At 38.8% G+C, this 11365-nt stretch overlaps 1 protein-coding gene across 3 annotated transcripts in view; it reads left to right on the forward strand.

Moving 5' to 3' along the window:
- FUT9 (fucosyltransferase 9) overlaps positions 1-10252 on the forward strand; it is a 293576-nt gene extending 283324 nt beyond the window's left edge. For all 3 annotated transcript variants that reach the window (XM_063917007.1, XM_063917006.1, XM_063917008.1), the window contains one exon: positions 3237-10252. In XM_063917007.1, the coding sequence (XP_063773077.1) occupies positions 3245-4324 (1080 nt within the window). In that variant the 5' untranslated portion in view covers positions 3237-3244 and the 3' untranslated portion in view covers positions 4325-10252. The remainder of the gene's footprint in view (positions 1-3236) is intronic.
- Positions 10253-11365: the final 1113 nt, after the last annotated feature.

Genomic DNA, 11365 nt, shown 5'->3' on the forward strand with positions numbered 1-11365 from the left:
CACTACACAAAAGGACATAACTCAGCATCAGCCCCAGTTTATGTTACCAATATTATTTCTGTGTCCTGTAAAACATCAGAGTTAGTACAAGTGCTAGTGTCATGCTTATTAATATTTCTGATTAGAGTCTGTCTGGTCTGTTGGGGGCAGGTGGTGATTCATGATACTAATATCCCCCTGCATTTTCCTACACTACCAACGGGTTAGTATCGGGTGACCAGCGGTCACTGCCTTAAAATGTAATCATGTGATTATCACACCAGCCAGAGCTCAAAATTAAATATATCAGTATGCGAAAAACCATTGCTGTTTAACTAAACCATATGAATGTCATAAACTCAGCTAAAATTCACTTTGCCTAGAGGAATACACAGTAAGACATAAATCCAATAAGTATTCTTTCAAAAATGTTACTTATTGAAATATGTTAAAACAGGTGAAGAGTTTTATGTATTAGAGGTAAACAAGCTGCCTATGTAGAGTATAGTGAATGTTATCCCCTCGCAGTGATTTATTTAGAGTAGGATAGAGGAATATTAAGAGATGCTATTTGTTATACAAAGTATGTTCAGCTGAGCCCTCTGGTCCCATCCTGGCAATCTGTAGTGTGAAAATAAGTTCATTTAAACCCAAGACCATCTGTGACCTGTGCGAGAGAACATGATTAGTAAAACATGATGGCTACACCTTCCTTAAAGATTGAAGTTAATGTTTCATCTACAGAGCCTGAAAGGGACATTAACACTAGAGATGAGCGGATTCGGTTTTACTCGGTTTTACTCGGTTCTCAAAACCGAATCTTATTGGCTATCCAAAACACGTGACATCCGTGAGCCAATAAGATTCGGTTTTGAGAACCGAGTAAAACCGAGTAAAACCGAATCCGCTCATCTCTAATTAACACATCTAATCTCCATTAGCATCATGGATAATATATAGCAGCAGTAAGAGTATGTCGCATTGGCAGCTGAACAGGAAACCTATAAATGTTTGAAACATTAACTTAATATTTCAGATGTTATTTTATAACCTTCCTTTATCCTGGCATGACAGTGTTGCAGCAATTATGCAGTGTTCCCAAAAAAAGCAAGTCTGTGGTTATTATTTTTACGCCTCTCTCCTCATAGTGGTTCTGCACAGTGACAGTGAAAGATGAGCAGGGGCAACAAAATAAAATGAGTAATGTGTTCTGTACCCCCCTGCAGCTGACAGAGATTACAACACTAACTGCAGGCTCCTGTTGAGGACATTTAGATGTTACAGAGCTTCACACTGACAGAGCAAGAGAACATACCACACTTTGTTGTATATTGTAGCTATCAAATGTACAGTGTAGAAAATACATAGTTTTTATTATGATCCTTCCACTCGGTATAGCATAGAAAGAAATGTCTGCCATGTATGGAAGTTATTTATTATAGCACACACATATTCTGCAGCGCTTTACATAGAATATTAGTCCTTTCATATCAGTCTCTGCCCCAGTAGAGCTTACAATCTATATTCCCAACCACATGTACGCTAGGGTTAATTTTGTTTGGATCCAATTAACCTACCAGTATATTTTTGAATTGTGGGAGGAAACTGGAGTACCCGGAGGAAACCCATGCAAGTACAGGGAGAATATACAAACTCCACACAGTTAGGGCCATGGTGGGAATCTAACCCATGACCTTAGTGCTTTGAGGCAGTAATGCTAACCATTAAACCATCCGTACTGCCCAATAGTCAGGAAATGCTCAAAAGTTTACTTTCTCAATGGGCTGCTGCCATGGATTTTTCCTGCCTTGGTGATATAAGAAGACAGGGACTTGGCGCAAGTATTGCACAGTCATAGAATGTAGCCTAGCACTCACACTCTTTGCATGTGCATATCAGGTGCATTTTTTCTTATGATCTCCCCTGAGAGAGCATGGAGGAACTTGCACCACAGAGGAAGAGGGAAATACAATGAAAAATCATTGTTCTAAATAATGAATTTTATATTTATTTATTTATTTATTTATTTTTTTGTGGGGGGGATTTCTATGATCATTTTGAAATTGCAAAATTAATTTCAGGATTGGCATGTAAGTTACTAGCAATAAAAAGCACTAGACATTGTGGAAATCCTATAGTAAGAACATCCCATTGAAAAGCTATGCCACTTGGAGAAAATATAAGAAAACCACGTATAGCATGTTCCAAGCTAATACTGAACAATGTTGTGGCAAATGTATGTACAGTATGTAGAGTAGTGCACAAATGTAGTAAAATGATATTCACAAAGCTATCATAGCCCACCACAGGAAATTTCTCAGGATGTCTACCTCCGGATGAAGTTAGGCTTTGCTGGCTTTAGGATCAGAATAGGACTGTTCTTCGGTTTTCTCTCTCTAGTTTGGGCCTTGTAACAAAGGCTCTTATAGGCTATCCCTAGGAAAACTTTAAGCACATTTTGTAGTTAGTACAGCAACTCTGCTGTTATTGGACCAAACAACTTTTTTATCAGGCATGCAGTACAACATTGGGGACTTTCAGGAAAGGATAAATACATGGATCCAGAGTCAGACTGGGGCATGAAGGGCCCACCGGGGGAACACAGTAGTAGGGGCCCATAGTTAGAGAGGAGGTGTGGCTAGCCACCACATTGGTTTTCCTAACCATTACAGAATGCATGGGCTGGGCCCTTTGATAAATATATTTAGTAAATACTGTTAGGGCATACATGACAATGTAGCAAATTTTTAACAACAATGCCCTGTAGACAATAAACCGTAGTCCTGAAGTTAACATATGTATAATGTATAATTCAAGAACATAGTCTGGAACCTGATCCCTAGAGGAGGAGGTGCCCCCCCCCCCTCAGGTAGTGGAGCCCACCACAGGTGTTCCCCCTGTGCCCCTGTGTGCCAGTCCAACCCTGCATGGATCCAAGCCTTGTTTTATAGCTAAGCCAAGTGAAAATGACTGACCTACACCAATGAAGAATGTGCTCACATGGTGGACCTCCTTATAAATGTAAATTAAATTACATAGTCATTGTGATTTCAGTAAGGAAGTTTCCATCCAATAACCATTTACTAAGTTGGAGTGCAGGTATTCTTTAAACAATTTTAGAATAAAAAATTTAATGTACACTGATGTACATCTTTTATTTGCTGTGTATACATCCATGCTATACCATACCTATGTAAAAAAGTACTTTTGAGAGTTATATATGGCCTTCCAAAACTTTGATGTGTTTTGTTTTTCAGGGCAAATTATGACATCAACATCTAAAGGCATCTTCCGACCATTTCTAGTTATCTGCATCGTGTTGATTTGCTTCATGATATGTTTATTGATATATGTGAAACCAACAAACAACTGGATCTCCAGCCCAATCGAATCTGCAAATTCAGTGCTTAAAATGAAGAATTTTTTCTCTACTAAAAGGGATTATTACAATGAAACCATCATTCTGATTTGGGTGTGGCCTTTTGGACAGACATTTGAACTTAAATCCTGCCAGTCTCTTTTTAATATCCATGGCTGCCATTTAACTACTGACCGCACACTGTACAATAAATCTCATGCCGTGCTGATACATCACAGGGACATCAGCTGGGACCTAACTAACCTGCCAGTGCAGATGAGGCCACCGTTCCAGAAATGGATTTGGATGAACCTGGAATCTCCGACTCACACACCACAAAAAAGTGGCATTGAACATTTATTTAATCTCACATTGACGTACAGACGAGACTCAGACATTCAGGTGCCTTATGGCTTTATGGTCATAAGCACAAAGCCTTTTGAATTTGAAGTGCCAAGCAAAGACAAGCTGGTCTGTTGGGTGGTCAGCAACTGGAATCCAGATCACGTTAGAGTAAAGTATTATAATGAACTCAACAAATACATTGAAATTCTAACCTATGGCCAGGCGTTTGGTGAATACTTGAATGATAAAAGTTTGATCCCAACCATCTCTACTTGTAAATTTTACTTGTCCTTTGAAAACTCTATCCACAAAGACTATATAACTGAAAAACTTTACAATGCCCTACTGGCTGGATCTGTGCCCATAGTCCTGGGGCCTCCAAGAGAAAACTACGAGAACTATATACCAGCAGATTCTTTTATTCACGTTGAAGATTTTCTCTCTCCTAGAGAGCTGGCAGATTATCTGTTAATACTAGACAAGGACACTGAACGGTACCTATCATACTTTAACTGGAGGAGGCATTACACCGTGAACTTGTCCCATTTCTGGGAATCTCATGCTTGCCTTGCATGTGACCATGTTAAAAGACATCAGGAATATAAATCTGTCTATAATTTGGAGAAGTGGTTTTGGAACTAATCCACCTCTTTCATGTTTAAGCACTTTCTGGAAAGACATTATAATGGTTACTTGCACCAAGATAAAAGTTTAGTGCGTTGTTTCACTGTTTACTGCTCTCGTAAATGCATAATTAAGCATAAACTGTGTCAAACATAGAAACATCTATCAGCTTTAGAATCCACATTCCCTGACACTCCACATGTAGCAGCAGTTTGTGCGCACAGAGAGATTTATCTACCGTGAACTTTAATCATTTTTTTACGCATCTTATTTTTAGAGTTCTTACAAAGATTACGTGTTCTTTAGCAGTCTGGAATCATCTTCTCCATGTGATTGTCTATACGCAGTCTAAATCAAGCTGCAAATTCTAATGCCAAATATCACAAGGAGTTAGACATTTTATTATATATGTCTACTGTAAAAGAGTAAGAACAAAAACATTTACAGGGTGAGAAATAAAAAAAACACAGATAATTACTACTTTCCATTTCAACCAAGCGCAGTTTTCAGCGTGATATGTCATATTCATCTAGGATCAACCAAGACTGCAAGTAAAACTTTTAAGCCATTTTCTCACCCGATAAACAATCTCACAATGTGGTTCCATATTTAGAAGTTTCACTTTTACGATCATATTGATCTACTGTTATGCTACATTTGTTTATTTTTGACTTACATGTTTTTTTTCAATATTTTTTTAAAGAAACAAGGAATGATGTTTATTTTCCTATAAGTAATTATAACACCATCACAGTCTGTATTATTTGTGGGGTTAAAAAGCAAATCTATTTTTCAGTCTTTTGGGTAGCTGCTGGTTGGTTGGCTGTCACTGAAGAAATGCAGGTTTGTATAAATGCTTATAAGTGACTGTCTCCATGACAAGAGGTACACTGGAATAAAATGACTACTTATAGAAGACACTGCTATTTTTGCAAGCAGAGTTATTTTCTGATCTACAATAGTTGCAGTTGTCCGAAAAAGAATATTATATACTATAATAAGCAAGCAATAGAGATTCTGGCACAAATCCTGTGTTTTCTAGCCAGGGCTGTAACTAGGGGTGTGATCAGTGATGTTTCCTAGGGTGTAGGCCTTGCATTAAGGGCAGGGATGGGGAACCTTCGGCCCTCCAGCTGTTGTTGAACTACACATCCCATCATGCCCTGCAACAGTTTTAGCATGGCCAAACAGCAAAACTGTAGCAAGGCATACTGGTATGTGTTGTTCAATAACAGCTGGAGGGCTGAAAGTTCCTCATCCCTGATTTAGGGGCTTAATTTAGTAAGTACTGTGAGTACTTCATTTCCCCGATGATTGACAAGCAGAGGCATTCGCAGGGAGGAATGGGGACTGCCAGCTTCGGGGGAAACAGGGGCATGTCGCCCCCATTTTCCGGGAGTGGCGAGGCCAAGGACTGCGTTGCGAGATGCAATTATCCTGGCCTCCCGAAGCCGCACTGCGATGGTAAGGCTGAGAAAGCTTAAGCTTACTTAAGTCTGCCGTCACAGATAAACATTATGACCGATGATTGCAATGTTCATCTGAGATGCGATCGCATCGCAAATGCAGTGAGGAGGTGGTATGCACCTCCCCCTGTGAGCAGCTTTGCATGGGATCCAGTCTGAAGATCGACAGTGTCTAGGTCGACAATGTTTAGGTCGACCACTATAGGTCAACAGTCACTAGGTCGACAGGGTTGGAAGGTTGACAGGGTTTCTAGGTCAACATGTGCTAGATCGACAGGTCAAAATGTCGACATGAGTTTTTCAAAAAAAATAATTTTTTGAACTTTTTCATACATAACGATCCACGTGGACTACGATTGGAATGGTAATCTGTGCCGAGCAAAGAGGTAGTGGAGTGAGGTGCCTTGCCCGAAGCATGGCGAGCGAAGCGAGCCATGTGAGGGGACAGGGTGCATTAATTGGGGTTCCCGGTCACTCTACAAAGAAAACGACACCCCCAAAAAAAACTCATGTCGACCTTTTGACCTGACGACCTAGCACATGTCAACCTAGAAACCCTGTCGACCTTCCAACCCTGTCAACCTATTGACTGTCGACCTATAGTGGTCGACCTAAACATTGTCTACCTAGACACTGTCGATCTAATGATCCACACCCGCTTTGCATATGCAATCCTTAGCGAATTAGGCTCTTAGCTTGCAAGAACCCTGGAGCGGTGCATGGAACTCCTAAGGATGATGTGAAAAACTCTCTTCCTCTCAGTGCCAATGTGACATCATGCCAACATGCGTTAGGGGGTGGTATAGAAACAGAGCCCAGCTCTGGCACTGTTTCTAACATACCACCTTTAAATACATAATACTAATTTTTGATATGAAACATGTATTAATTATTGATTTGGTAATGCAGAAAACTGTCCAATATAATGGACAAATGCCAAGATGCTACCCTAAATAAAAAATAATAGCTAGACAATTTACAAGTTACATCTACATGAAAGGCTATTTCACAAAATATATGTAGGAATGGGAATATACAACTTCAGGTGTCTTTAATAAAAACCTGCATTGCTTACATCAAGCTGTATTTCTATAAAATAAAATAAGGATTTTTCTAGTCTAAGCTTATTCCTGAACATGCAAAAGCACAGTGCAAATGCTGTTTTGTTAAATAACATAATTTCTTTTGCACAATATATCCAATAGTGTAAGCGCTTAAATATGAGGGCCAAGGGGGCACTTTATGTAAGGTTGCAGATATGGGTAGAGATTGAAAAGCACATACATTTTAAACAATTCAAACACAAATGTAACACATGTAATAAAGACATGTGATAAAAAAGGTCACAATGTTTCCTCACTCATTAAGCTAAACCAGCAGTGTTTAAGAAGGAATATTTGAAGGTGTGGTCATAAAGTGTTAGTAGCTAGGATTTTGAAATTATCTTTTTACTGTATTGTCAGGTGGATCTGTACACCTGCAACACTAAGAGCATTTCCAGTTTACAGGGGCAATTTGAAAAGCACTTAGATTACGTATGACAACTCGGTGCATGTAAAGTCAGTGCGGGTCGGCCTTCCATGGAGTTCTGTAAAAGAGCCTTATGTAGATTTCCCATATTCCAATATAATTTGAGACTTACTAAACTGCTTTACTGTGTTAATGTTTTGCTTCTGGGGGTGAAATTTTGGGAAACGGAAGCTGTTGCCGTCTTCTCACTGCCTCTAATCAGTGACAGTCTGCAGCCGATCTGCTACTGACATTGCAACACCGGTACTGCACATGTGCAATACAGCTCCTGCTTATGAGCAAAGTACCTGAAATTGGTACTTTGCCACATGTGAAGCTCTTGCGTCGGGACCTGAATCAGGGCCACAGTTTTCAAAAAGGCTTCATGAAAGTAAGAGAAATCTGCAGCTGCTACTGACTTTGTAGCAATGGAAGGATACTTTATTTGTATTATCTTTCAGAATGCATGTTAAATATATCTTTTCCTTTTCCAATGAGCCACTTTCTTACTAAGCAGGTAGTTTTTTATAGAAAATCTTGATATAGAAATTATTAAGTCACGGCCAAAGGTCTATTTAAAGTGGCCTTACCATGAAACAAAATGGTATATCCTTAGTAAAACTAATCTCATTGCAGCTACTGTACATAATACAAGTTTAGCTCCACGGGAACACTATCACGTATAAGAAGCACTAGGTGGAGCTTGCCATTGTATTCTGTTTAATTAGTAAAACCAAGAATAAAACAATCCTGTAGTCTAATTTAAATAGCCAATTTTTCTATATTTATATTCGGCACATTTGTTGTATTTCACTGCACTCAGAACATGTTATCCGAAAACTGCCCAACTTCATACATGAAACAAAATTATTAGAGTTACCATACTTGAAATATAATACAAAAGCTATTACAAAAATAATGCTGCAAAAAATATGCTGCTTTGCAAACAAATGAGTTTTATGTGTTCATATGGTCCCACAATTATTGCCCTTTAACTGCTAGGGTTGTCTGCATATCCTATCTAACTGCTAGGGTTGTCTGCATATCCTAACTAACTGCTAGGTTTGTCTTCATATCCTATCTAACTGCTAGGGTTGTCTGCATATCCTAACTAACTGCTAGGATTGTCTGCATATCCTAACTAACTGCTAGGATTGTCTGCATATCCTATCTAACTGCTAGGGTTGTCTGCATATCCTAACTAACTGCTAGGGTTGTCTGCATATCCTAACTAACTGCTAGGATTGTCTGCATATCCTATCTAACTGCTAGGATTGTCTGTATATCCTAACTAACTGCTAGGGTTGTCTGCATATTCTAACTGCTAGGATTATCTGCATATCCTAACTGCTAGGGTTGTCTGCATATCCTAACTAACTGCTAGGATTGTCTGCATATCCTAACTGCTAGGGTTGTCTGCATATCCTAACTAACTGCTAGAGTTGTCTGCATATCCTAACTAACTGCTAGGATTGTCTGCATATCCTATCTAACTGCTAGGGTTGTCTGCATATCCTAACTAACTGCTAGGGTTGTCTGCATATCCTAACTAACTGCTAGGATTGTCTGCATATCCTATCTAACTGCTAGGGTTGTCTGCATATCCTAACTAACTGCTGGGGTTGTCTGCATATCCTAACTGCTAGGGTTGTCTGCATATCCTAACTAACTGCTAGGATTGTCTGCATATGCTAAAGGGCCCCATACACTAGTGCGATATTGCACGTTTTCGTGCAATTGCGCCGAGTTCCTGAGATGGATACTCCCGTGTGTCACCCATCGCAATGGCAGATCACACATGCTGCACGTGAGATTTATCTCTATTGCATGGAAATAGGTTTAATGACATTAGATTGCCTGAGATAAATCACATGTAAAAATACACTCAAGTACGAAATTGCAATTGCAGGCTCCCCCGGAAAGCTCCCGGCCAGATTGCAGGAAAATTGCATGGAAGTTATTGCTGAGATACATCTCCCTAGTGTATGGGGCCCTTAACTAACTGCTAGAATTGTTTGCATATCCTATCTACCTGCTGGGATTGTCTGCATATCCTAACTAACTGCTAGGATGTCTGCATATCCTAACTAACTGCTAGGATGTCTGCATATCCTAACTAACTGCTAGGGTTTTCTGCATATGCTAACTACCTGCTGGGATTGTCTGCATATCCTCACTAACTGCCAGGATGTCTGCATATCCTAAATAACTGCCAGGATGTCTGCATATCCTAACTAACTGCTAGGATGTCTGCATATCCTAACTAACTGCTAGGGTTTTCTGCATATGCTAACTACCTGCTGGGATTGTCTGCATATCCTCACTAACTGCCAGGATGTCTGCATATCCTAAATAACTGCTAGGATGTCTGCATATCCTAACTAACTATTTAGGCATCACGTAGGGTATCTGTGGTCTAATATGTACTTTTCCTTGATTTGTTTATTCTCAAACATCTCTTTGTGTTTTGTTATAATACACAAATACTTTAGAAAAACCAAAACAGGTTATGCAGCAAATATTATGGACAATGTTCACATAATGCGTAATTAAGTAACAAAATTCTACCACAAGTTTTGCCCCTTGTGCACTTGTCAGTCACATATTTGTTTACAGCTTATAGGACACTAACATGTTTCTGTTAAGATCGTTGGAAAATATGGCACAATTCATATGTGTTATTACTGACTGCAAGATGGATATTGTGAACAGCAATGGAAAATGTGTAATTTGTAATGCACTTTAATGTGAAACCATTAGGTTAATATTTATATGACCCCATTTTGATGTATCAGGTACATGTTAAAAATACTGCTAAAACATAATGTGAAAATGATTTATGTCTGTGATTTGTATTTGTTGGTAATGGACTTGGATTCTGTTTTCATTTACATATGCTGTATCATGACTTAAGAGTGTTTTGCTACGATCTGTTACATAATATGACACCCAATAAATCTTTAAAAACAAATGTTACATCTTAAAAAGAAAAAATATACAATATGTTCTAGTGGGAAATCAAATATTGTAACATCTCCGAAATGTGCCTTATGGAAAATGTAATATGAAGCAAATCAGTTAGGAGGGACTCAATATCAAGAAGCCAGTTAAATTAGGGACAGAGTACCATCAGAACCTCGTGTAATGAGCAGCTGCGTACATTGGGTCTCATTTGGATTTGGAAGCAAGGCAGAAAAGGCAGACAGAAAAGCAAGGCAGAAAAAGTACATACATTTGTATCTGGAACAAAAGAAAAGTTCAAAAAATGAAAAAAAATTGTGAAAAACTCATGTCAACCTAGTGAGTGACCATGTCAACCTAGAAACCCTGGTGACCTAATGCATGTCGACCAATAGTGGTCGACCTAATGACTGTCGACCTAAGTGTGGTCGACCTAGAGACCTGATACCGTTGACATGCAAGGGGAGGAAATACATTTACTGTATATTTTTCTATGCAGGGTAAATACTGGCTACTTTTGCATGTAGCCCACAAATGTTACACAGCTTTATTTTACACGCTATTTAGATCTCAGTTTGGACACACACCACCCAAATCTAACTCTCTCTGCACATGTTATATCTGCCCCACCTGCAGTGCACATGGTTTTGCCACTTGCTTGCTATTTTGGTTTGCTTCCACATCTGAATAACCCCCATTTGTGGGTATTACAGAAGGAAATCCCTGCTTGTCTTTGCTCACATCTCTGAGACGCCAACAAAAATAGCTAATGTTTTGCTGCCTTAATAACCTGAAGAATATTTAATGAATCTGCCCCTTTGTGTCTTTAAGTGATTTATTTTTGTAATTTTTTCTCCACTTCTTTAATCAGATATCTAGTCCATTAACAAATACAAGCACACACATTTACAAGTGATAATAAATATTACATCCCTGCTAAAAATCTATAATTTTTAAATGTTTCTTATACATTATTCCAAAAATCTTATCATTGCCTTCTAATAAATCTATTATACTGTTTGTAATGTATCTTCGTCCCATTGTAACCAGGCCACTTTTCACATTTTTACAATGTGCCTGTTTTACAATAAATAACCTTGCTTGCTTTAGTGAGCCATGATTT

Source organism: Pseudophryne corroboree, chromosome 4 (genome assembly GCF_028390025.1).
Source record: "Pseudophryne corroboree isolate aPseCor3 chromosome 4, aPseCor3.hap2, whole genome shotgun sequence".
NCBI classification, from domain to species: Eukaryota; Metazoa; Chordata; class Amphibia; order Anura; family Myobatrachidae; genus Pseudophryne; species Pseudophryne corroboree.